This window comes from Sapajus apella, unplaced genomic scaffold, assembly GCF_009761245.1.
Source record: "Sapajus apella isolate SASKATOON/1434 unplaced genomic scaffold, GSC_monkey_1.0 scaffold129, whole genome shotgun sequence".
In the NCBI taxonomy this organism is placed as follows: Eukaryota; Metazoa; Chordata; class Mammalia; order Primates; family Cebidae; genus Sapajus; species Sapajus apella.
This window is the reverse complement of record NW_022437069.1, coordinates 589,448-617,410: the sequence shown is the minus strand read 5'-3', so window position 1 is coordinate 617,410 and position 27,963 is coordinate 589,448. Positions and strand designations below refer to the sequence as shown.

The following is a 27,963-nucleotide window of genomic DNA, read 5'->3' as shown; positions in this document are numbered from 1 at the left end:
CCTGAGTAGCTGGGATTACAGGCACGCGCCACCACGCCCAGCTAATTTTTTGTATTTTTAGTAGAGACGGGGTTTCACCATGTTGACCAGGATGGTCTCGATCTCTTGACCTCGTGATCCACCCGCCTCGGCCTCCCAAAGTGCTGGGATTACAGGCTTGAGCCACCGCGCCTGGCCCCAAACTTGTCTGACTTTCAAGCTGCTCATAATAATATGATTTTATCCTACCTATCCAAACTTATTTTTCTATTACTTTCTGGAATGTATTCTGTAGATTTTAGAAAACAGTAGGGTATATTACCTTACTGTCTCACAAAGTCTTCATGATTATTTCTGCCTTATTTATTCTGGCTGTTTCTCTTGTTTGGAAGACCTTCTTTTGCTTTCTATCATGATTCACTCATTTCTTTAGTTTATTATTTCACAGTCTTAGTATAGGTCTTTATTGCTTATCTAGATTCTTCTCACCTCATTATTCGGTTTTTTACTTCTCCAATCCACTGTCACCCCGTATTTCCCAGAATTACAGATTGAATTGTATGGTGCCATATGACTGTGAGAAAAGTCTTAAAATTCAGGGCTACTCCCAGTCTAAATCTATTCTGTTCCTATCCTGCCTCATTCATTAACTCATCAAATATAGAGCTTCCATGACCCTGGCTCTGGGCTTGGTATTCAAGATATGGCAATGAATAACGTAGATCTAGCCCTGCCTTCATGTGGCTTATAGTCTTTTGGAGAAGCCAAACAGATAAACACAAATGATTGATTCTGATAAGTGCTACCATGGAAAAGTACTTGTATTCTAAATTCTCTTATACATGCTCCATTCTAGCTACTCTATCTGGGTAGCTTCCCATTTCTTCCAAGCAGTATAACACATTTTAATATTTTATGGTTTTTTTCAATCTCTAAAACACAGCAGGCTGCACAAACTAAAGCACTTAGTAAACGTTCATTGTTGAGTTGTTTCTCCATCTAGGCATGGTAGATAGTAACTAGGAACATTATGGCTCTGAAAGCCTCATACTCAGATCAGTACAGTGATTTCAGCTGGACTAGAACTTGTCTTTATATGCCTGTATCTGGGTCTGAAATAAGTAAGTCACCTTCTCAGACCTAATGAAATTCAGTTGGTTGACCAAATAGAGGTTTTCCAAGTAGTACTTTTTATTCTGTGTTGTAGCATTTTATTCCTTGCAACCTTACGATGAAATGTCCACCCTAATGAAGTCATTTGCTGAATGCCAATGATGTTTTCTAACTGTCCATAGTTTGATTTGTATTGCTGATGATGAAGGTCAAATGAACAAAGTGTATGGATACCTTACTCTATTTCTTTTATTTCTCCCTAGATTTTTTACCCAGAAACTACAGATATCTATGATCGAAAGAACATGCCAAGGTGTATCTACTGTATCCATGCACTCAGGTAATCAAATTTTCTTGGCAAAATCAGGAAATTATGAATAACATCTGAATTGAATGTGTAGCTTGTTATCCTTGAGGTAAGAATGAAGAAGTTTTTTCTTTAGCTTCAAAAGTTTCATGGCCGGGCGCGGTGGCTCAAGCCTGTAATCCCAGCACTTTGGGAGGCCGAGGCGGGTGGATCACGAGGTCAAGAGATCGAGACCATCCTGGTCAATATGGTGAAACCCCGTCTCTACCAAAAATACAAAAAATGAGCTGGGCATGGTGGCGCGTGCCTGTAATCCCAGCTACTCAGGAGGCTGAGGCAGGAGAATTGCCTGAACCCAGGAGGCAGAGGTTGCGGTGAGCCGAGATCGCGCCGTTGCACTCCAGCCTGGGTAACATGAGTGAAACTCCGTCTCAGAAAAAAAAAAAAAAAAAAAAGTTTCAAATAGGATAAAATACTATTATCCTAACAAAACAGTGAGAAACAGCTGTGTTTTTCTAGGGAGTATGGAGAAGGGATTTATTTATTTAATAGCAGATAATTTTGTTCTAAAAACATGGTATGATCTTTCATAATTGATCTAGTGTTTCTGTGAACTATGCATTCACTTAGGGTACAGTCTCTTAGTTATCTAGGTCCTTGCCATTGTTAAGCCATTTGTTTGTTCATTCAACAATTTTTATACCAACACAAACATGATAGTAGGAAATGAAACAAAATACATTTTTTTCCCACAATGTTATGGTAAATTTGGAATGTGACTTAAGTTCAGGTCCCCAGAATCCTAAATTAAATTGGAAGGAAAAGATACAAGTCTGGAAGAAAGGTGGGATGGGATAGGAGTAGATGCTTATACAGGTTGAGAATTCCTTATGTGAACTGCCCAGGACCAGAAGTGTTTCAGATTTTGAAGTATTTGCATTATACTTACCAGTTGAGCATGCCATATCTGAAATGCAAAATGCTCCAATTAGCATTTCCTTTGAGGGTCATGTTGGTGCTCAAAAATTTTTAGATTTTGCATTTTCAGATTTAGTATATTCAACTTGTGGTACAGTAGTGTAGTATTTTAGCAAATGCATTTGATGGCCATAGGACTCAAGGAGAAGATGGCAGAGCAGGTGGGACATGAGTGAGATTTTGGCTTGGGCTGCACTTCTTATATGGCATCTTGTGTGTGTGCTTACTAGATGTTAATTACATTGGAGTAGGCATATAATATTGATCTCTGAGAAGACTATTGCCTCCAGCTTCTTGATTAAACATGTGCTAGATCCATGGGTATCACCAGAATCAGTGTGAAACATACAAAAGGATGAATATAGCTAAGAACTAGTGGATCTCATGTTGAGAATGTAGCAATTTCAAATATGTGTCTGAGGCTGGGTTACAGTGGCTCGGACCTGTAATCCCAGTGCTGTTGGGAGAGCAAGGTGGGAGGATTGCTTGAAGCCAGGAGTTCGAGACCATCTTGGGCAACGTAGTAAGACCCCATTTCTACAAGAAATAAAAAATTAGCTGGGCATGGTGGCACACACCTGTAGTCCTAGCTACTCTGGAGGCCGAGGTGGGAGGATTACTTAAGTCCAGGTGTTGGAGGCTGCAGTGAGCTACGACTGTGCCACTGCACTCCAGCCTGGGCGACAGAGGACAACTCTGTCTCTAAAAACAAATATGTATGTCTGAGTCCGGATCAGGTTAACTCTGAGTATTGTGTTTGGAGATTTGTCTATGTTGGTAATCTTGTGAAGGCTGGACTACCACGGATACCTGAATGTGCAGGCAGGATTCCTCACTGCTAGTTGTGTAGCCACTACTCTCTGTAGTGTGACTTGGGTCCCAGGCCCTCAATTCTCTGAAGTAGAGGCTAAGGAATTAACTATGCCTTCCTAGTGGTAGAGTCAGAATGAGAAAGAGAGGAAGTCCCCTATTGTTTTCCATTTCTCTTGAACATGCAGCCTGTGCTTAGAACGTATATAGGGAGTAGTGTGTTTCGTGATTTACGGTTTCTGTTTTAGGTTTTTTTTTCCTGAAGGGTGGATTGTTAACATTTGATAATATGTAGGAAGTATTTGTAATTGCTGAGAGTCTCTTCTTTTACCCCAAAACACAACTATGTTCAAAGTAGGCTCCTCACCTCACTGTATTGGTTAAGGCTCCATCTCCCTTTGCAAAGATCAACAGTGACAGAAAAGCATTACCTATCTCCTCCCTGCTTGCCTTTTTTTTTTCCCCCAAAGTCTTGATTGGCATTATTCCAGAGATAGTCACTGTGCTTTAGTCATACTGAATTACCTTTGTAGATAACATTCCACTCAGATAAGACCCCAGTTTTCCATTATTCTCAAAATATTTGTATACTCTTTCTGTTTCCCCTGTTTTGTTATTCTGAGAACTGATTTTGTGGTTAAACAGGTCCATAATCTTTTATCCTAAATTAAAACCCTAAACTCTCTGAAAACTGATTTTAAGTTTAATGTAGGCTCATTTGTCTCCTTAGTATGATTATGTTTGTGTGTTTCTCTGTAGAAAGTAATGTATTGCGTTGAGAATGCTGCCCCAGGGCTTGCTGGGGATACTTTATAATACCATGTACACTGTAAATAGAAATACACTTTCTAATGTCTTAGAAATTCAACATTCAAACATAGCTGGCCCTGAGAATTTGGATAAGGGAGTATGGACTGCTAGTAGATTCTGTTTCCTAATCACCTGCTGTGTTTCAGGGTCTTTATTAATAATCTTTGAAATTGGCATAATGACTTCTAGATTACCATTCATAGAAAAGATAATTCGAATCCAGGTAGGTTACACAGCTTCCTTCTACCCATTGCTACAAAGTACACCTTAAGTAGGAAATAAGAAAAAGAAATCTAAGTTCACTTAGAGGCTGACCCGTTTATCGGTACCTAACGGTGTATTGATAGAACTAGGCATGGGAGAGCAGGAGCAAAGATTGGAAAGTGCTGTTTACCATTAGGGTTTATCAGTTTCAGTGTGAAGCTAAGTACTTTTGATTGTGGATAAGAGGATTTAACTGGCCATTTTTTAATCCATTCATAACTCCAGTATCTTCATAAAATACTTGTAATCGTTAAAGAGAGCTAAAGATGGTGCTCATGTTTACTTTTTATACCAGCCAGTGATATGGTTGTAGCACTTTTAATTTACCATTGAAAGACATTAAAAGCTAATTCAGTGTTCTTGGTACTGTGAAAGCAACTGTATTAGTCTGTTCTCATACTGCTATAAATAGCTGAGACTAGGTAATTCATAAAGAAAAGAGGTTTAATTGGCTCAAGGTTCCACAGCCTGTACAGGAAGCATGGCTGGGGAGACCTCAGGAAACTTACAATCATGGCAGAAGGCAAAGAAGAAGCAGTCACGTCTCACATGGCAGGAGTAAAAGGGAGAGAGAGGCGGGGAGGGTCTACATACTTCTAAACAACCAGATCTAGCGATAACTCCCTGTTAGGAGAACAGCACTAAAGAGGAAATCCGCCCCCATGATCCAGTCACCTCTTACCAGACCTCACTTCCAACACTGGGGATTACAGTTTGACATGAGATTGGGATAGGAACACCAAACCATATCAGTAACATTCTTGAACTTTCTTAAAATTTCTTGTTCCCTATTTCCAAGTAGGAATAAATGAGGAGGAAATTCTTGGAGAAAAATATTCTCGCAATTAAAAATGCAGGTGTGGGGTATCAGTGAGAAAAACATATAAAAGAACGTATTGCAAGTGTAGAAAGTTATTAGTTATTTTGCTTTGGAATTTTTTTTTTTTTAAAGAGACAGATTCTTATTCTTTTGCCTAGACTGGAGCACAGAAGTGTGATCTTGGCTCAGTGTAACCTCAACCTCCCTGTCCCCCTGCCTTAGCCTCGCAAATAGCTAAGACTACAGGCATGTACCACCATACCTGGCTAATTAAAAAAATTTTTTTTGTACAGACAAGGTCTTGCTATGTTGTTCAAGCTGGTTTTGAATTCCTGACCTCAAGTGATCCTCCTGTCTCTCCTTCTCAAAGTACTGGAATTACCGGCATGAGCCACTATACCCTGTCTGGAGACATTTTTTGAATACATTTAAAATCTTCTGAGAACGAAGCTTTATATATCTATTTTGAGTGTTTTACCTGAAACAAAAGCATTTAATCATGTGCATGTAATTTATACTTACACTTCTCTGAGAAGATGATTAGCTGCTGTGGATGTATAAATGCTAATTTGTTTTGAGAATATGTGTTTTTTTGTTTTTCTGTTCTACATTTGGGTTTATTACGTACAGTATAAATTCTGAACAGTTCTGAGATTGCAGTATACATGATACATGTTGGTATTTAGATGATATTGAAGTGGTACTTAGATGATACCACTATCATCTGTGTTTCTGTGATTTGTTTTTTTATGCATTATTTCCCTGTTTACTTTAAAACTGTCATTGTCTTGCTTGTGTCAGTATCTGTAAAGTGCCCTTCTGATCTCTTCTAAATTATTGGTTCTGATCTGCTAGGGCTTCAGAATCCACTTAACACAGGCTTATGGACATTAATTTGTCCATCCATCCATCTTTGAAATATTGATTAATGTTTGTTAATATATGCTCGGCTCTGGGTAGACATTAGTGAATGAGCCCTGTACTGTGACTGCTTTCATGAGGCTTATAGTCTTAGTCTAGTTGATGTTTTTTTAAATTTAAAAAGTAAAAATATTTTTTACCAATCTGATACTTAAAAAAGTAAAAAATATATAAAACATTCTTTATCAAAAACTGTTAAATTACCTGGATTAAACTTTTCCATCAGTAATATGAATTCAGTTTAAGTAAGATTGCCTTCTGCATCATTTTGATGAATCTTTTTTAAAATGTCTTGTTATTTAAAACCTAGTGAAGCAAACAAATAAAGAGACTTCACTATTAATTATATTGACATTAATGTTAACATCTTTTGTTTGTTTGTTTGTTTGTTTTTGAGTTGGAGTCTTGCTGTATCACCCAGGCTGGAGTGCAGTGGTGCAATTTCGGCTCATTGCAACCTCCACCTCCTGGGTTCAAGTGATTCTTCTGCCTCAGCCTCCCAAGGAGTTGGGATTATAGGCACATGCCACCATGCCTGGCTAATTTTTGTATTTTTAGTAGAGACAGCGTTTTGCCCTGTTGGCCAGGCTGGTCTCAAACTCCTGACCTCAGGTGATCTGCCCACCTCAGCCTCCCAAAGTGCTGGGATTACAGATGTGAGCTACCGTGCCCAGCTGTTAACATCTAATTATACATTGAATTCGTGCTGAAACTGAAACTTGAATTTATGCCTGCTGATTTCTCCCAATCCAGTGTTCTTTGCATTGTGTTATGTGACTTTTTAGGACAACGTTGTCATCTAAAACTAAAAAAAAAGGCTCTGAGTATTTTAGTTTTATTATAACTACAAAGGAGGCTATTGTAGGTACTGGGAGTCTCCGTGTTCAGAACGCTTCTATTCTTCATGCTGATTTTCCCCTTTTAAGGGTGGCAGCTAGGTACAGCTGGGAGGCCTAACCTTTTGCATATTGTATCTTCTAGTTTGTACCTGTTCAAGCTAGGCCTGGCCCCTCAAATTCAAGACCTATATGGAAAGGTTGACTTCACAGGTAAGGAGTTACAGACTTGGCTGTAAATGCTTGAATTATGTGGAAATAGCCTGGGAGCCAGCAGTACTAATTTTAAAGACCTAGGGCTTTAAAAATACTCTGGCAATGAAGGTAAAAGAAATATGAATAACTTGCTTCTCTAATGTGGGGCAAAGAAGACTAAACTTGGAATTTCAAGCTCTGTTCTCTCACTTACAATGTGAACATGATTAATGAGTCTCAGTTTTCTTATACATAAATTGGGGATAACATTAACGAATGTAAAACATATAATAATATTAACAAATAACATTAAAAGTTCAGGTATGTTGAAAAAAGCTTTATAACTGTCTTTCCCTTCCCCTTCCAGCAAGCATCTGTTGTGGGCAAAGCAAGATGACACAAAGATGGAAATTTAGTAATTTTAAATTTTAAGCTTATTTGGGTGGGTGTTTCTATATGTATTTGCTATAGCCAGATGCTTGAAGAGATGAGGGGTTGGGAAGAAAATGGCAGTGGTAATATTGTTTAAGGGTAAGTTAGATTCAAGCCTTTCAAAGTGGTGATAATTTTGTAGGCCTGGAAGTTTAAGAATTGGTAAGAAAGTTTTTGTTCATGATATTTTTCTTTCCAGGGAAGTTATTCACTAGACCTGGGGCAAAGACCAAACCTTACATGTTTTCTTTATCATTTGGCTTTCTGCCTTAGAAATGAAGTTGTTGAATAGCAGCTAATGATTTGGATTGTAAAGACTGAGATAACTTAGTTTATGATTCACTTATTTTTGAGCTCACATTAAAGCTGTCCCACTCATAAGTTCATTGTAGGAAATGCCATATGTAGCCATTTTGAAAAACCATTTCCTGTAGGGCCTTCGCACTTAATAGCTATTTTTGATGCCCTTGATATAATAATAAAGTTGGACTGAATTTTATATACCTATTACTGTGTCAAGTGCTTTCCATATATTATATCTTTATATCCTTATAAAACCCTAAAAGGTAAATGCCATTTGATCCCATTTCATAGTTGAGGAATGTGTTTCCTTCTCTTGGTTCTGGAAAGGTGCTTAACTTCACTGATTGGGTATTAATTCCCTCCTGTAGAAGAAGAAATTAACAACATGAAGACTGAGTTGGAGAAGTATGGCATCCAGATGCCTGCCTTTAGCAAGATTGGGGGCATTCTGGCTAATGAACTCTCAGTGGACGAAGCTGCATGTAAGAATAGAGAAATCTTGTGGGTTCAACTGGGATTGTTACTACCATTTCCAATAATTAATTCTATAGTGATGATCTAGGACATTATGAATCTTGCTAGCAAGTTTAAGTCCGTAGATGTAGTTGTAAACACAGAGTCTTCCGTGCTATAATTATTTGGAAATATGTGATTAATTCTGATTAAAATGAAAGCATTTAAAAAGGAAGTGCTACATTTCCATGGCTCATTGAGTTTCTTACTGTTTTATGGTGTTTACTTGGTAATTAAGGCAAATAACTCCATAGCAAGTGCTCCTTGCAAGACTGTCTTATGAATATTTATCTGTGAAATTCCAAATTCAGCATCCCAAACATGGATCACAGATGAAGCTGTGGCTTTGCATACCATAAGGAAGAGGCTAGGTTCATAGTACCCAGGAAGCCAGTCTTCGAACCCCAGTCATTATTTCTCTGTGAAAAGGAGCCTCTGTAATAGCGGGGTGCAATGTTGCTTTCTCTTGTGATATACAGCCTTTACTCTGTATAATCTTGGTGTTTTTATTGTTTTTTTTTTTTGTTTGTTTTGTTAGTACATGCTGCTGTTATTGCTATTAATGAAGCCATTGACCGTAGAATGCCAGCCGACACGTTTGCAGCTTTGAAAAATCCCAATGCCATGCTTGTAAATCTTGACGAGCCCTTGGCATCCACCTACCAGGATGTACTTTACCAGGCTAAGCAGGACAAAATGACAAATGCTAAAAACAGGGTAAAAATGTAACATCTGTTCTAATTAATTTATATTATTCCATCATTTGATATGGCTCCATTGTAAACATCAATTTTATTGAGATATGATTTACATGCAACAAAATTCATTGAATTTTAAGTGTACGGTTTGAGTTTTGACTAATATATGTGATCATTTAACCATCACCCCAGAAAGTTCCTTAGTGCACTTTTGCAGTCAGTCGCCCACACCCCTGAGCCCAGGCAACTACCAGTTTGTTTTCTATTGCTGCCATATACCTTTTCGAGAATTTTATACAAATGGAATGATGCAGTATGAAATCTTTTGATATGAGATTCTATTTGACCTCTACTTCTTGAATTTTGTGTAAATCAAATTCTACCGTATAGCCATTAAAATTAATAGTGCCCTCTGGAAAGATTATTTCTAAATATTAACATAGTCTTTCCTCCTTCCCAGATACTCTGGGGTAAAATATTTGTGCACGGTTGTTATGGATATATGGAAGTTAGTTAAATGATTCTTACTTGAAAAAACTGAATCTAAGAATCTCATTTAAGACTTCACACAGGCTGGATGTGGTTGCTCATGCCTATAATCCGAGTACTTTGGGACGCCAAGGCAGGCGGATCACCTGAGGTCAGGGGTTTGAGACCAGCCTGGCCAACATGGTGAAATCCCGTCTATACTAGAAGTCCAAAAATTAGCCAAGGCATTGTGGTGGGTGTCTGGAATCCCAGCTACTGGGGAGGCTGAGGCAGGAGAGTCGCTTGAACCCAGGAGGCAGAGGCTGCAGTGAGCCAAGATTGCACCAGCCAGGCGACAGAGCAAGACTCTCTCATAAATAAATAAATGAATAAATAGTTCACACGAATTTATTTACTCCTTGTTAAAATTAGTGGTTGATGACAAAACAAAGACAGCCCTGCTCTCAGAACATTTTTTGTGTCTCTATGAGAGAGCAGGGATTTCAGTTTCCCAGTTAGGTGCCAAGCTGGCCTGCAGGCAAGTAGCAGCAGCTGCCATGCCCCTGCCCGCCTCACCAGTGAGACTCCAAGATCGTGAATCTGCATGTGCCCATTTTGCTCAGTTCTGAGGCAAGGATGTGCTGCCTCTAATCCCAGCACTTAGGGAGGCCAAGGTGAGCAGATCACTTAAGGTTAGGAGTTGGAGACCAGCCTGGCCAATGTGGTAAAACCCTGTCTCTACTAAAAATATGAAAAAAATTAGCTGGGCCTGTTGGTGCACGCCTATATTCCCAGATACTCAGGAGACTGAGGCAAGAGAAATGCATGAACCCAGGAGATGGAGTTTGTAGTAAGCCAAAATCGCACCATTGCACTCCAGCCTGGGTGACAGAGCGAGACTCTGTCTTTTTTTTTTTTTGAGACAGAGTCTCGCTCTGTCTCCCAGGCTGGAGTGCAGTGGTGCAGTCATAACTCACTGCAGCCTTGAACCTCTGGGCAAAGCAATCTTCCTGTCACAGCCTCCTGAGTAGCTGGCACTACAGGCATGTGCCACCACACTGGGCTAATTAAAAAAATTTTTTTTTTTAGAGATGAGGTCTAGCTATATTGCCCAGGCTGATCTAAAACTCTTGACCTTAAGCCGTCTTCCCACCTTGGCCTTCCAAAGCACTGGGATTACAGGCATGAGCTACTGTGCGTGCTTTGTTCCTTATAAAGGATCTGAAGCTACACCATATTCTTGGTAGTGTTATGGAGCAGGAGGAGCACAAGTGTATTTATGTGGTCTTCTTAGACATCTTAAGCTAACTTAATTATACTTTTTACTCATCCTCAGACAGAAAACTCAGAGAGAGAAAGAGATGTTTATGAGGAGCTGCTCACGCAAGCTGAAATTCAAGGCAATGTAAACAAAGTCAATAGTAAGTATGTTCCTGAGCCAGGCATTTAAAGGGATATTTTATTGTAATGTGAATGTTGATCTATTCTGGGACTTACAATATGGTTTAATTTATGTAGTTTAGACATTACTGGATTTGTTTACTGACAATTGCTTATTAATAATCGTTTGTGTTTCTATGCCTCCGTTTTAGTTATCGTTTGTCCTCAGTCAGCACCTTGTTCGTACACTGGCAGTAGCATCATAGCAGTCTTTTTGGCTGCAGTTTCACTCTTTCACCCTATTACATGCTTTTAAAAATTATTTTCCTGGCCAGGCACAGTGACTGTAATCCCAGCACTTACGTATCTGTAGTTCCAGCACTTTGGGAGGCCAAGGTGGATGGATCATCTGAGGTCAGGAGCTAGAGACCAGCCTGGCCAACATGATGAAACTCGGTCTCTACTAAAAATACAAAAATTATCCAGGCAGGCCGGGCGCGGTGGCTCAAGCCTGTAATCCCAGCACTTTGGGAGGCCGAGGCGGGTGGATCACGAGGTCAAGAGATCGAGACCATCCTGGTCAACATGGTGAAACCCCGTCTCTACTAAAAATACAAAATGTTAGCTGGGCATGGTGGTGCGTGCCTGTAATCCCAGCGACTCGGGAGGCTGAGGCAGGAGAATTGCCTGAACCCAGGAGGCGGAGGTTGCGGTGAGCCGAGATCACGCCATTGCACTCCAGCCTGGGTAACAAGAGCGAAACTCCGTCTCAAAAAAAGAAAAATAGCCAGGCATGGTGGCGTGCGCCTGTAGTCCCAGCTACTCAGGAGGCTGAGGCAGGAGAATCGCTTGAACCTGGGAGGCGCAGGTTGCAGCGAGCTGAGATGATGCCATTGCACTCCAGCCAGGGCAACAGTGAGACTCTGTGTCAAAAAAAAAATTATTTTTCTATTTTTGTAAAGTAACATTATATTTTTGTTTTTTTTCTTTAATGACTAATGCAAGCTGTCTAGGAATAAACAATAAACCACAAAAATTAGACTCTATCACTTAGAAATAATCATCACTGAAATAAACATTACTGGCATTTTTTGTATGTCCTTCAAAACGTGTGTGTGTTTCTTTGAGACAGAGTTATACTCTGTTGCTTAGGCTGCAGTTGTGATTATGGTTCACTGCTGCCTCAAACTCCTGGGCTCAAGCCATCCTTCTGCCTCAAATACCCTAGTATCTAGGACTACAGTCATGCGCCACCACACCCTGCTCATTTTTTCAAACTCTTTTGAAGAGACAGGGTCTTGTTCTGTTGCCCAGTCTGTTCAAACTCCTGACCTCAAGCAGTCTGCCACCTTGGCCTCCCAAAATGCTGGCATTACAGGCATGAGCTACCTTGCCCAGTCTCCAAAACATACATTTAAACAAAAATGAGATTATAATTTTAATATTGACTTTTATATATGTATTATTTCTGGGAAATTAATTTATTGAAAGTATCATTTTGTCACTACTCTGGTAAAGAACTCACCATGACTTCTTAATACTTGTCAGACAAAATGCATTCCTAGCCTAGTGAAGCTCTTTTTTTTTTTTTTTTTTTTTTTTTGGGACGGAGTTTCACTCATGTTACCCAGGCTGGAGTGCAATGGCGCGATCTCAGCTCACCGCAACCTCCGCCTCCTGGGTTCAGGCAATTCTCCTGCCTCAGCCTCCTGAGTAGCTGGGATTACAGGCACGCACCACCATGCCCAGCTAATTTTTTGTATTTTTAGTAGAGACGGGGTTTCACCATGTTGACCAGGATGGTCTCGATCTCTTGACCTCGTGATCCACCCGCCTCGGCCTCCCAAAGTGCTGGGATTACAAGCTTGAGCCACCGCGCCCGGACTGTGAAGTTCTTTATGCAGTATTTCATGCATATAGCTCTCTGTAGTAGCTTATTTGCCTAATTATCTCCCATACTCATTCTGTGCATTTTATGACTGATAAAGAACCTGGGACAAGTGCAGTGGCTCATGCCTGTAATCCCAGCATTTTGGAAGACCAAGGGAGGCAGGCGGATTGTCCGAGCTCAGGAATTTGAGATGAGCCTAGGCAATGTGGCAAAACCCCGTCTCTACAAAAAATACAAAAATTAGCCAGGCGTGGTCGCACAACACCTGTCGTCCCAGCTACTTGGGGGCTGAAGCAGGAGGATCGTTTTAGCTGAGGAGGTTGAGGCTGCAGTGAACTGTGTTCCCACCACTGCACTCTAGCCTGGGTGACAGAGTGAGACCCTGCCTCAAAAAAATTAAATAATTTTTTTTTTTTTAAATCTGGCCGGTTGTATATCTGGTATACCACCTGGTATTTGATCTCTTGTCCTTCTATTAAAAGCTGTGTAACTGGCCGGGAGAGGTGGCTCACGCCTGTAATCCCAGCACTTTAGGCCGAGGTGGGTGGATCACAAGGTCAAGAAATTGAGACCATACTGGCCAGCATGGTGAAACTGTCTCTACTAAAAATACAAAAATTAGCCGGGCGTGTTGGTGGACGCCTGTAGACCCATCTACTCAGGATGCTAAGGCAGGAGAATCACTTGAACGCGGGAGGTGAAGGTTGCAGTGAGCCAAGATTGCACCACTGCACTCCAGCCTGGCAACAGAGCAAGACTCTGTCTCAAAAAAAAAAAAAAAAAGCTGTGTAACATTGAGCACCTGCAGATTTGTTACGCAGATAATATGAGATAGTGTATGTAAATTACCTGCTATTTAGTAAGTACTCAATGAACATTAGTAGTGTTATCACTTTGTTAGTCATGTAAACTCCCTGCTGTAATGCCCTCATGCCTCATCTCTTCCTAATCCAGATTGTACCAATCATTCAAGATCCAGTTCAATTTTCACTTCACTGACTATACCAGTTTACAGTATGCTTGACTTTTAAATCTCCTGTGTCACACACAGGCTCATCTCTATAATTTTGCACTTAATTATGTATTGTCTTATATGGCTTGCTCTATATTTCTGATATCATATTCTGCTTCTTTTGAAGTCCTCCTAATTGCTAGCATAGGTTTAGATTCACCAAGATTTGATTTCAACCAACTAGGCCAGACTTACTCTTGTTTTGCTCAAGATACTCATAACAGTAACAATGGTAATTATTCTCATTATTCGTTTGGAGGCCCAAATTTCTCATTTAAACTAATACTAATAACTAGAGAAGACTTAGAAGATTTTTACCTGTTCCATAGGATTGGCGTTCTAAGCCCTGACCGTGACCTCATTCTTCTTCTGTTTTTTTTTTTTTTCCTCCTGGAGACAGAGCCTCTTGCTCTCCCCCACACCGGAGTGCAGTGGTGCAATCTCTGCTCACTGCAACCTCCGCCTCCAAGATTCAAGAGATTCTCCTGCCTGAGCCTCCCAAGTAGATGACCAGCATTCTTTGTATTCTGCTACCTTCTGGTTCATTTAGGATAATGACCTTCTGAGCAGAATAATCCATTCAAGTGTGGATGATATCTTATGCTGAATCTGTATGACTCCTTAAGTCAGCAAATGTAAACTGGAGTGTCCTGATGGTTGGTTCTCTGTGAGAAGAAAGTCCAGCATGTTTCTGTTGCATAAAGTACATAAAATATTTTTTGTTTTACTAAGGGATTTTTCTCCACTTTATTGTTTGGTATTTTATAAACTTTATAGTTTTTCCTTGCTAATTATGTAAGAATCAGTTATGAGCACATGTAAGAAAATAATAATATGTATTTGTTCTTAAAATGTTCTATTCATGTTATTCTTATGTAGTCAGAGAAGCAAAATAATAAAAATTCCCTCAAATACCTTTCAGCATAGTGGGGAGGACAGATATGCAAATGAGTACTTTTAAGGCAGTTTGAGTCCAGCAAGGTGCCAACAGTGCTTGCAGTCACAGGATAAAGAAGGGGATAATGACTTCTGCTTAGAGGTTTGAGTAGGTTTTCAGTATACATGGATTTTCACAGGGATCCTTAGAATAGATAAGAGGGTGAAGATAAGGCAGAATTCTCTATAAAGCGGCAGCCTCTTCCTAATTGTAGAGAAAGTCTGAGACAAAGGAGGTTGGATGCTAGGAGGATATAGGAACTTTCGGTTTCAGGAGTTAATGTAACTATAGGTAAGTTTTTTGCCTAGGGCATTCAAAACAGCAATGAGACCACTGACACTGCCCAGGGAGAAAGCTGCAGGCCAAACAGTTAAAAATGAAAACAGTTTATTTTATTTTTTGTTAAGTAGAATAAGGAAAATTAGAGCTACATAACTAAAGCAGTGAGAGGAAGTAGTTATGTTCTATACTTTTTCATCTTTGCAATATAAATGTTTATAGACACTCATTTAATAGTTACATATTTAAGTAGTACATGTATACTTCTAGAAAAAGCAAAATTTACTGGATGCTTTTATAGATAGATACTGTAAGATTCTATGCTATATATTTAGAGAAAGTCTAGTTTGTTATCTACATTGATTTTATTTCCTGTCCCTAGCTACTGTGAAAGCTCCATGAGGACAAGGGTATTTGGTTTTTCACTTTTATTTGCAGCATTATAGCAGATCCTTAGTAAATATCAATTGAAGAAGTGGATGATTCGTTGACTAACAGCCACATAGACCTCTAGACTTGGGTTGAGAAGCCATCACCTTGGTATGGTGCTCAGTTAATTGAATGACAGGTATAAATAGTAGGAATAAATAGTGTCTTCGGAGCCTGCAGTGAGACCTCACATCCTTAGCAATGTTTTGACCTTTTCTTCCTTTTTTTTTTTTTTTTTTTTAAATAGTTCTAGTCTTCTCATTACCCCTACTTCCCATTTTCTAGTTTGAGACTTTATTTTCCTTTGGGCTGTTTTGATTTTCTAATAGCTTATTAATTTTGTTTTGTTTTTTACTGATGAAAATATTTGCAATTGATAAGTTCCATTCCCCAGATACTTCGATTTTTAGTATTTTCTTGATTTCTTTTTGCTACTTTGATAAAATTAGATGTTTATCTGTGAGTGGTGGTGGGGACAGGCATTTTCTCTTCAAAAAAATAAGGAAACTGAAAGTAATAAAGTAATTATGATTCCCTAGTGGCTATCATTTCTGAAATCAGAAATTATTTTATTCTGACTTTCAGGCTAATAATACCTTTTTTTTAAACAATATATAAAATGTTTTTATGTATATGATTTTATTTAATCTTAAAAATACTCCTGTGAGAGAAGACGTCTTCATTATCATTTTCAGATGAAGGAACATCTGGGTTTTCATTGTCATGTATTGTACTATAGAGCTTGTGTGACCTCAGGTTCTATGATTAGAAGAGAGAACGTGGAGAGTGGGAAGATGGCCCCTTCCACTCTGCACAGGTTGGACCACCCTTGATATCTGGGCACCGACCGTTGTGGGTGGAGTGTGTTCAGGAAATATCAGGGTGATGAGAGGATTCAGAACGATGCTATATGAGAAGTGGCTCAAGGAAAGAAGGCTGTTAGTAAGGCATTTGCTCTCATAGGGAGGGGCAGTTGAATGTATTCAGTGTGAACTTTAGGGTTGGAGCTTTAAAAATATTTTTGAAACAGGCTAGGCGTGGTAGCTCACGCCTGTAATCTCAGCACTTTTGGGAGGCAGAGGCAGGCAGATTACGAGGTCAGGAGTTTCAGACCAGCCTGATCAACATGGTGAAACCCTTTCTCTACTAGAAGTACAAAAATTAGCCAGATGTGGTGGTAGGTGCCTGTAATTCCAGCTACTCAGGAGGCTGAGGCAGGAGAATTGCTTTAACCTGGGAAGCGGAGCTTGCAGTGAGCCAATATCACACCAGTGTATTCCAACCTGGGCCACAGAGCGAGACTCCATCTCAAAATATATATATTTTATATATACATATATATATATATATATACACACACAACATAGATTTTTTACACATTTAATATTAAATATGTAAAATATATATAACAAATATACATATATATATATATATATATATATATATATATGTATATTTGCAACAAAATTATCCAAAGATGTAGTAAATGGCCATGGGACATACTTTCTCCTCTTTGGTAGTCTGTAAGCATAATCCGGACAACTATGTGGCATTTTAGAGGGAATTTAAGCATCATGTTGGTCTGGATTGGTGGCTCCTATATTGCTACCCATATTGGTGTTGAACTGCCTACATCCGGAAATTTTTAAGCATGCTAGCAGTGTGGCCCAGGAATCTGTGTGAAATCCAATTAACAGCTTATTGGGAACCCCTGGACTTGATGACTCTAAGGTTCTTTTCCAATCCCAAGACCTTACCCTTCTGAGAACCACAGAGTAAAGGCTCTCTGCGTTACATTTCCTTATCTGGAACTGAGATGGGTTTTGGGGAAGGAAGGCTATTTTAGGCTGTTATGTTAATATAGTCCTTTCGTAATCTTTTGCCTTTTTTCCTCAGCATTTTCTGCATTAGCAAATATCGACCTAGCTTTAGAGCAAGGAGTTGCACTGGCCTTGTTCAAGGCTCTGCAGTCACCAGCCCTGGGTCTTCGAGGACTGCAGCAACAGAATAGTGACTGGTACTTGAAGCAGCTCCTGAGTGACAAACAGCAGAAGAAACAGGTAAACATAGTCTGGGTTGCAGCTGCAAGGGTTTGTATATATCCATTCGAATCCCATGCTATCATTTAAAGACATATATGCTGCCTTTTTGTTTTCCCTAATGCAGTTTTTTCCTCTGCACATAAATTAGTTTTTAAAAGTTCTTCAGGTAAAATACACATTGTCTCGGCTCCCTTTTGCTTTTCGAGCTATGAATCCTCCTTTAAAATAAACAAACAATATCCTCCCATCCCCAGTCTGACCACTCCTTCACTTCAGCTGTCTCTCTGTGTCTCCAACTAAAAGACCTTGGGGAAAACCTGAATTTTTTTGCATTCTTATGTCAGGAATTTCCACTTTAAAAAAAACAAAACCGAACCTCGTTAGTTTGCTCTGGCCAGCACTGGAAAAGTACTTACTGTGCAGAGGGTAGATTGTGTGGGATTTTGTGAGTTTTTTTTAGAACAAACATGAGGGGATTTCTTTTTTGTCTAAATAAGGGCAAGTATACATTTTACAAATGCCCAGTGTACGTTGGTCAAAGTAAGTAGCATTAATCTGCTTAAGATCCTACAAACATTTTTCCCTCAGAACGCTTTGAGGCTTTTGATGTAACATGTTTAAGAATGTACTAGTATCTGTAAAGTCACTCACCCGGGCTTTGGCAGAGGGTTTTGGCTCTGGCTGGGGCTGCCACCTTGGCTGCATGGAGCCTGAGCTGTCACTTATGCCTGTGGTTCTCTCCCTAGTGACTGCTGTTGAGAGATGAGAACCTTAAGGCCTGGAGTCATAGGCATGAGTAATCTTTACAGAATTTTCTTTGCTTTTCTCAGAGTGGTCAGGCTGACCCCCTGCAGAAGGAGGAGCTGCAGTCTGGAGTGGATGCTGCAAACAGTGCTGCCCAGGAGTATCAGAGAAGTACGAGTCCATTGACATAATATGGGAGGAAAGTTGTAGCTTTGTGTTATGGAAAGGTCGGAGGTTAGCTTCTGTCACCCTTATTCCCCACCCTGAGCCTGCTAGCCATAACCAACTGCCAGGTACTTTTGGGGGCAAGAGGGTTCCTCCACTTAGTTGTTGTTGTGGTTTTAATTGATATATAATAGTTGTACATATTTTGAGGGTACATGTGTGTGGTTTTATTTGTTTTGTTTTTTTTAAATTTATTTAACTTTAGGTGCATACTATATCTGGCATTTCTCGCCATGTTATCCCTCCCCTCCCTCCACACCCCAATTTTTTATAACTAACCAGGAAGCACTGATGTATGATATTTTGATGTGTGCATACAATGTGTAGTGATCAAATCAGGGTAATTGGAATATCTATCACCTGACACATTTGTCTTTTGTTGATGTTGGGAACATTCCAATTCCTCTGTCTATTTTGAACTATACATTATTGTTAACTATTGTCATCCTACTGTACTATCAAACACTAGACCTTTTCCTTGTATCTACTGGTAATTTTGTACCCTTTAACAAACCCTCTATCTCCTCCCCACCACCCTTCCCAGCTTCTGGGAACCACTAGGCAACTCTACCTCTATGAGATCCACTTTTTTTTAGCTCCCATGTATGATCAGGAGGTATTTGCCTTTCTGTCTCTGGCTTATTTCACTTAACATCATGACCTCCAGTTTCACCCACATTGCTGCAGGTGACAGGATTTTATTCCTTTATTATGGCTGAGTAAATTCCATCATGTGTATATACTGTATTTTCTTTCCCATTTATTCATTGGTGGACACTTAGGTTGATTTCATATCTTGGCTATTGTGAATACAGCTGCAATCAACATGGGAGTGTTTATTTCCTTTCTTTTGGCCATATACCTAGCAATGGGATTGCTGGATCATACGTAGTTTTATTTTAATTTTTGGGGGACTCTCCATACTGTTTCCCATAGTGGCTACAGTAATTTACATTCCCATCGACAGTATATGAGCATTCCCCTTTCTCGACAGGCTTGCCAGCATTTGTTGTTGTTTGTCTTTGATAAAAGCCATTTTAATTGGAGTAAGAAGATATCTCACTGTGGTTTTGATGTGTATTTCCCTGATGATTAATGATACTGAGCATTTTTTCATATACCTGTTGTCCATTTGTATGTCTTGTTTTGATAAGTCTATTCACCTTATTTGCTCATTTTAAAATTGGATTATTTGTGGGATTTTTTTGCTATTGTTTGAATTTCTTATATATTCTGGTTATTATTCTTTTCAGATGGATTGTTTGCAAATATTTTCTTCCATTTTGTATGTTGTCTCTTCACTTTCTTGTTTCCTTTGCTGTGAAGAAGCCTTTTAGCTTGTCTGTTTTTGTCCCGTTTGTCTATTTTTGCTTTCATTGTTTGTGCTTTCAGGGTATTAGCTAAAAGGCTTTGCTCAGACCAGTGTCCTGAAGCCTTGCCCAATGTTTTCTTCCAGTGTTTCAGAGTTCAGGTCGTAGATTTAAGTCTTCGATTTATTTTTGTATATGATGAGAGAGAGGGATCTGGCTTCATTCTTCTGCGTATGGTTATCCAGTTTTCTCAGCACCATTTATTGAAGAGACTGTCTCAGCCCAGTTTATGTTGCTATAAAGGAATACTTGAGGCGGGGTAATTTATTAGCTTACAGCTCTGCAGCCTGTACAAGAAGCAAGGCACCAGCATCTGCTTCTGGTGAGGGCTTTTGTGCTGCATCAAAACATGGTGGAGAAGATCAAAGGGCAGGTGGACTCATGTGAAGAGGGACCAACGCGGGGGTGGTGTAGTCAGTGGGGGTCCTGGCTTTATAACAACCCCTTCTCCTGAGAACTAATCCATTCTCCCCGAGAACCAATCCACTCTTGCAAGAGCTCACTGTCCTGAGAATGGCACGAAGCCATTGATGAGACGTTTGTTCCCATGACCCAAACAGCTCCCACTAGGCCCTGCCTCCCAGCACCACCACACTGGGGATCAAGTTTCTACTTTTTTTTTCATACCCTCAGGATGATGTCAGGGATCAAATTGCAACGTGAGATTTGGTGGAGACAAACAAACCGAATCCAGACCATAGCACTGTCTTTTCCCTAATACGTGTTCTTGGTCCTTTTGTTGAAAAATGAGTTGACTGGAAATGCATGGCTTTATTTCTGAGTTCTCCATTCTGTTCCGTTGGTCTGTGTGGCTTTTTCGTCGTTGTTGTTGTTGTTGTTTTGCCAGAGTTACTCCAGTTTTAAAAGTAGAAACGGAGTCAATATAGGCTCACTTTATTGATGATTGGTTAGGGAACTATCTAGAGGAGGTGAGACTTAAGGGATTGCTAAGATTTGGATGGTGAAAGGTAGAAGAACGTTTCTAGTGCAGGACGAAGAGGGAAAAAGGAGGTGGGAGCAGAGGTACAGGTGGTGAAAAACATCTTTAAGGAAAGGTGGTTGCAATACAGAGTTTGTAAATGTTTTGGGTTGAGTTGTGTAAGATCAAGGGGTGGAAAAATTGTGGAAGGCCTTGGTAGTCTAAGAAGCCAGGCAGTAGGAGAAGGAAGAGGTGGTGTATGTGGGAAGTAGTGGTAGCATATAGGATGAATTGAATGGGAAGAAAATACGGATGAGAACAGTTAGGGGGCTGCTTTTTGAAAAAAAACATCTTTATTGCATTATGGTCCACGTACTATACAGTTAGCCCTTCTTCGTACAAAGGAGGCTGCTTTTTTAAAGGTGAAAGTTTCCCTTCAAACTTTATGGCTGTTAGCCACAGGATGTAATTTTTTTCCCATGAACATTGGCACCTTCTTCCCCTGAGGGCTCTAAGCCCGCTGTGTTTCTGACTCCTGTTTTCTGCACAGGGTTGGCAGCAGTAGCAGCGATTAATGCTGCCATCCAGAAGGGTGTTGCTGAGAAGACTGTTTTGGAACTGATGAACCCTGAAGCCCAGCTGCCCCAAGTGTATCCATTTGCCGCCGATCTCTATCAGAAGGAGCTGGCTACCCTGCAGCAACAGAGTCCTGAAGTGAGTTCACTGAACCTGTCTTGTTTGTCAGCAAAACTGGGTGGAAGTGAATGTAATACCCACTTCTTCGTGTGGTTAGGTAGAACTTTTTTTGCGGAAACTTGGTTTCCTTATGGTTTTATTAAACTTATAATTCCCTTGGTAATGGAGAACGTCTTTCCTCACTGTTTTCCCTTCTGTTCCTTTCTGTACAGCATAATCTCACCCACCCAGAGCTCTCTGTCGCAGTGGAGATGTTGTCATCAGTGGCCCTAATCAACCGGGCTTTGGAATCAGGAGACATGAACACAGTGTGGAAGCAATTGAGCAGTTCAGTTACTGGCCTTACCAATATTGAGGGAGAAAACTGTCAGAGGTGGGTGCCCAGAGTGAAGGGTATGAATCTAGTACAGAGCTGTTCCCTGTGACTTTTGTATGTCAGTGCTCCTATTTTCTTTCTAGGCATTATGACTTTATTATGGTCATACTTTTGTTTGGTTCTACTTTGATTCATTCAGTTCTTTGTTATGCTGAAAAATATCATGACGGTCCGTTCCTACATATAGAAGTAGATTTACTGAAATGTTACATAGCCAAAATAACTCTATCTTTGACAAAGTTAATAATACTTTTTAAATGTCATCTAACCCTACCTAGTTCATTTTCATTCTTCAGTTGTTCCCAAACTGTCCTTTATAGCTGTTCTGTGGAAAACAGGATCTAGCCTAGGAACATGTGTTATATCTGGCTGTTGTGTCCCTTGGGTATCTTTTAATCTAGAATTGTCCCTATCTTCTGACACTGACTTGTTAAAGGGATGGGACCCATCACCATATAAGACATCCTATTTTATGGATAGTTCTAGTTGCTTTCTCATGTTCATCTTATTCCTGTAAATTGGAAATTAGACCTACAGGCTTCTCACAATTCGGTTCAGCATTTTTGGTGATGTGTATTTCATATTGCCTCTTATCAATAAGCATGTAAAACCCATTTTCCCCACCATTAGAGATACTAAGATTGATCCCTGGATTAGGGAGACCACTTATACCTCCCTTGCGTTTTTACATTTTTCCTTCATCCCTAGCACATCATCTCTTTTGCACCATCAGAATATTCGGTTCTCCATGAAGCATTCACCTAATATTTTTAACCCGATTGTTAACCTTTCCTAGGTCAATACCTTCAGGAAAAGTTGCCGAATGAGGATTTGTTCCTCTGTCATTCCTTCTGCATTTGTTAGCTCATGTGTCGCCCTTTTTCTTGTCTGTAGAGGAACTGTTTGAACTGCCGCCATTGATCTAGAGTTAGTCTTCACATGGAATTTAGTACATGTAACAGGATATTGAGCATAAGTGATTTCTGTTGCATTTTTGCACTTCGTTCAAAGTAACTACACAGTTCCAACACTGGCCTTGAGAATATATCAGATGGTACCCTAGCAATCTTTGTTTCTTCAATATTTAAAAATGCTGTGCTTAATTGTCTTTTTACTTGGGGGTCTGGGGCAGGTATCTCGATGAGCTGATGAAACTGAAAGCTCAGGCACATGCAGAGAATAATGAATTCATTACATGGAATGATATCCAAGCTTGCGTGGACCATGTGAACCTGGTGGTGCAAGAGGAACATGAGAGTGAGTTATCTTCCTGGCCTCCCCCAATAATGTCACCATTAATGATAATGTGATTCCATGAAATGGCTCAAAATACTGCTCCTAGAAGGACTGTTGAGTGAGAGATTGAAAAACATCTATATAACACAAAAAGCTAAAGTTGGATATTGTTCTGAGAACACTAGGTAATTGCTATAATTAGGTGTTTGTCCAGTAAGAACTAAATTTTCAGGGAAGTGAATTGAACATGATCTGTTCTTTTTAAATGGCGATATAACAAGTAGTTCTGACACTACATGGAATTAAGTCCAGTTGCACAGGTTGAAGGCGTGGTCCTCCACAAAACTCCTCTCGCTTCAGACACCAGCTGAAAGCTGCAGGGTTCCCAGGCCACTGTACTTCTAAACAACTGGCTGCAAATTTGGAGAATCCTTCTACCCTTTCAGGTTTAGTAATTTGCTAGAATGACTCACAGAACTCAAGAAGGTGCTAGACTTAGGATTACAATATTTTTATGAAATATATAAATCAAGATCAGCTGAAAGAAGAGAATCATCAAGCAATGTCTGTGAGAGTACCCAACATGAAGCTTCTGTGTTCTCAGGATGTGTCACTCTCCTGGCACATTGAAGTGTATCACCAGTCGGGGAAACTCACCTGAGATTTGGGTGTTCAGAGTTTTTATTTGGGCTTCATTACATAGGCATGATTGATAGTATTGGCTTTGTAATTAAACTCAATTTTCGTTTGGCCTCTGCTCCCTGGACATTGGGAGGCCAGGCTGGTATCACATGACCCCAAACCTCAATGGTTGATTTCCGGCATGGCCAGCCTTTATCCTGAAACTATCAAGAGGCCAACCAGGGCCGGGTGCAATGGCTCACACCTGTAATCCCAGCAATTTGGGAGGCCGAGGAAGGTAGATCACCTGAGGTCAGGAGTTCGAGACCAGCCTGGCCAACATGATGAAACTCTGTCTCTATTAAAAATACAAAAAATAGGCCGGGCGCGGTGGCTCACGCCTGTAATCCCAGCATTTTGGGAGGCCGAGGCGGGTGGATCACCAGGTCAAGAGATCGAGACCATCCTGGTCAACATGGTGAAACCCCGTCTCTACTAAAAATACAAAACATTAGCTGGGCATGGTGGTGCGTGCCTGTAATCCCAGCGACTCAGGAGGCTGAGGCAGGAGAATTGCCTGAACCCAGGAGGCAGAGGTTGCGGTGAGCCAAGATCGCGCCATTGCACTCCAGCCTGGGTAACAAGAGCGAAACTCCATCTCAAAAAAAAAAAAAAATACAAAAAATAACTGGGCATCATGGTGGGTGCCTGTAATCCCAGCTACTCGAGAAGCTGAGACAGGAGAATCGCTTGAACCCATGAGGCAGAGGTTGCAGTGAGCCAACATCATGCTACTGCACTCCAGCCAGGGCAACAAAGAGGAAAACTCCATCTCAAAACAACAGCAACAAAAAAAGAGGCCAGCCAGGAGTCATTGGTTGGCATAAATTCAGGTGTGGGCAAAGGGGCCCACCATGAATAACAGAGACATACCTATCACTCAGGATATTCCAAGGGTCTTAGAGCCTTCCCCAAAGACAAAGACCAGCCAGACTTTTTATTATATAGCAGAGTCTTTACAAAAGCAGCATGGCTGCCTGAGATAACTGGGGAGTGAACGTTTCTCATTTTAATTTACGTTTCCTGTGAAAAATATTCAACTGACTTAGTGGGAAGAGCCTTGCCTTGCATTACGGAGCCCTGGGCTTGGATCTTTTTTCTACCATTTGTTTGCTGTATAATCTTGGAGAAGAGATTGCTAAGCCTTGATATTTCTTCTATAAAAGTATTGAATTAGTTGGTTTTTTAAGAACTCTTAAACCTTTTTAAGATTCTTTGTGACTCAAGAATGGTTTTGATTATACATTCCAATGCACCTGAAAGCTATACAGTAAGGCCCGTTTCATCAAAATCCTTATCACTTTTAAGTTAGAGCAGTTAAAAATGAAACAAAAGGACTTGGACATTCAATAGGAATATGAATACAAACGAGTTCAAATGAAACAAACTAATATTTATAAAACAAAAAACAGTGCTGCTTAATTATAAGTTGCAATCATGGTTACTCTTAGGTAGATTTATGATTAGTTAGTAGGTTTCACGATTGTTTATATACTTCCTTAATTAAAAAAAAAACCTTTCTATCTCTTTATATTTAGGGATTTTAGCCATTGGTTTAATTAATGAAGCCCTGGATGAAGGTGATGCCCAAAAGACTCTGCAAGCCTTGCAGATTCCTGCAGCTAAACTTGAGGGAGTCCTTGCAGAAGTAGCTCAGCATTACCAAGACACACTGATCAGAGCGAAGAGAGAGAAAGCCCAGGTGAGTGGCATTGGAAGTGTTCTTTCTATTCAGAGCACCTCAGCCCTCCTATAACAAAGGTAGAGGTAGGAATATCTTCTGTGATTCATTCAGTGAATGCTTTCTGGGTACCCTTAGATTCACAGCACTGGAGGGACACAAAAATGTGAGAGACATTCCAGGAGCTCATGGTGTTCTACACATTTGGATTTTTGTTCTTTATTTGTTGTTGACAAGTCTCTTGTGTCTCTTTCTGTAAATTCTTTATTGAAATATAAGATCCAGGGCTTGGCACAGTGGCTCATGCCTGTATTTCCAGCACTTTGAGAGCCCAAGGCAGGCAGATCACTTGAGGCCAAGAGTTCAAGACCAGCCTGGCCAACATGGTGAAACCCCATCTCTACTTTAAAAAAAAAATGCAAAAATTAGCTGGGCATGGTGGTGCGTGCCTCTAATCCCAGCTACTCGGTAGGCTGAAGCACAGGAATTACTTGGGCCTGAGAGCTGGAGGTTGCAGTAAGCCGAGATTGCACCACTGCATTCCAGCCTGGGGGACAGAGCAAGACTCTGTCTCAAAAAAAAAAAAAGAAATATGGGTATGCAATTGCACAAATTTTCAAAAGGAGGCACACCCGTGTATTTGGCATTCAGATTGTAGAACCCATTACCATAACCACAGAGACCTTCCTCATATCCCCTTTCACCCTAAGCCAGCCTCCATTTGGTGGTAACCACTATACTGATTTCTATTAATAATACCACAGGGGTGGACGTGGTGGCTCACACCGTAATTCCAGCACTTTGGGAGGCTGAGGCGGGTGGATTGCCTGAGCTCAGGTGTTCGAGACCACCCTGGGTAACATGGTAAAACCCTGTCTCTACTAAAATACAAAAAAGTAGCCGAGTGTGGTGGCATGAGACTGTAGTCCCAGATACTTGGAGGCTGAGGCAGGAGAATCTCTCAAGCCCCAGAGGTGGAGGTTACAATGAGCCAAGATTGTGCCACTGCACTCCAGCTTGGGCTACAGAGTGAGACTCTGTCTCACAAAAAAGAAAAAAAATAGTTGATTTCTGTTCACTTCCGAGCTGTATTTAAGTGGGATCATACCTTATGTGCTCCTTTGTGTCCGACTTCTGTTGCCCTAAATAATGTTAGTGGTATGCATCCATGTGTTGCATGGAGCCATCGTTCGTTCATTTTCATTGTTGTGTACTACTTTATTGTGTGGTCATATATTATTGGTGAAGTTTTTTTTTTTTCTTCAGATTGTTGTGAATACTGCTTTTTTCTGAGACAGTCTTGCTCTGTCACCCAGGCTGGAGTGCAGTGGCGTGATCTCAGCTCACTGCAACCTCCACCTCCCAGGTTGAAGCGATTCTCCTGCCTCAACCTCCTCAGTACCTAGAATTATAGGCGAGAGCCACCATACCTGGCTAATTTTTTTTTTTTGTATATTTAGTAGAGATGGGGTTTCATCATGCTAGCCAGGTTGGTCAAACTCCTGACCTCAAATGATCTGCATGCCTCAGCGTCCCAAAGTGTTGGGAATTACTGGCATGAGCCCCCACACATGGCCTTTTGGTTAAAAAAATATATATGTGCATTTCTGTTAGGAATACATTTTGGAGAGGAGTTACGGCAACAGAGAATACCTGTATGTGAAGCTTTTTTTTTTTTTTTTTGAGACAGAGTTTCGCTCTTGTTGCCAAGGCTAGAGTGCAATGGCACAATCTTGGCTCACCACAACCTTTGCCTCCTGGGTTCAAGCAATTCTCCTGCCTCAGGCTCCCGAGTAGCTGGGACTACAGGTGCATGCCACCATGCCCAGCTAATTTTTCTATTTTTTTTTAGTAGAGATGGGGTTTCACTGTGTTGACCAGGATGGTCTCAATCTCTTGATCTCGTGATCCGCCCACCTCGGCAGCCCAAAGTGCTGGGATTACAAAGCATGAGCCACCACGCCTGGCCATATGTGAAGCTTTAATAGATAATGTCATGAGGTTTTTTAAATCACAGCTTAATTGACACATAATTCTCATATCATACAATTCAGTATGAATGGTCTTGAGTATGTTGGTAGAATTGTACAGTCATCACCATAGTGAGCGTTTGAACATTTTCATCACCCCAAGAGGAGCTCATTTCCCTCGATCTCCCCCAGCCCTGGGCAACCATCAGACTCCTGCCTTGTCTATGGGTTTGTCTATTCTGAACATTTCATATAAATGGAATTAAGCAATGTATGGTCCTTTGTGACTGGCTTCTTTTAGCTTAGTTTATCCAATTTGTAGCATCAGCACTTCATTTCTTTTTATTGCTGAATAATATTCCGTTGTGTGGTTATGCCACATTTTATACTCATGAGTTGATGACACATGGATTAGTTCCACCTTACCACATTTTTTTTTTTTTTTTTTTTTTTTATTACATATGAATTATTTACACTTTATCTATTCATTACTTGATAGACATACTGTTTTTTTCCACTGTGGCTATTAGGAATAATGCGATTATGAAGATGAAGTTGTTCAAAGTAATTGTAACACAAACTCATGTTTAAAATGCTTGTCTTACCTGCCACCTAGTTTGCTGAGGAAATTGACAAGGTTTCTCCCTG

At 40.3% G+C, this 27,963-nt stretch overlaps 1 protein-coding gene across 4 annotated transcripts in view; it reads left to right on the top strand.

Moving 5' to 3' along the window:
- IQGAP1 (IQ motif containing GTPase activating protein 1) overlaps positions 1 to 27,963 on the top strand; it is a 109,997-nt gene that overhangs the window by 51,811 nt on the left and 30,223 nt on the right. For all 4 annotated transcript variants that reach the window (XM_032262444.1, XM_032262443.1, XM_032262446.1 and 1 more), the window contains exons 5-15: positions 1,356 to 1,432; positions 6,984 to 7,051; positions 8,137 to 8,250; positions 8,820 to 8,998; positions 10,784 to 10,868; positions 17,272 to 17,435; positions 18,248 to 18,332; positions 21,226 to 21,389; positions 21,584 to 21,744; positions 22,880 to 23,004; positions 25,203 to 25,366. In XM_032262444.1, the coding sequence (XP_032118335.1) occupies positions 1,356 to 1,432; positions 6,984 to 7,051; positions 8,137 to 8,250; positions 8,820 to 8,998; positions 10,784 to 10,868; positions 17,272 to 17,435; positions 18,248 to 18,332; positions 21,226 to 21,389; positions 21,584 to 21,744; positions 22,880 to 23,004; positions 25,203 to 25,366 (1,386 nt within the window). The remainder of the gene's footprint in view (positions 1 to 1,355; positions 1,433 to 6,983; positions 7,052 to 8,136; positions 8,251 to 8,819; positions 8,999 to 10,783; positions 10,869 to 17,271; positions 17,436 to 18,247; positions 18,333 to 21,225; positions 21,390 to 21,583; positions 21,745 to 22,879; positions 23,005 to 25,202; positions 25,367 to 27,963) is intronic.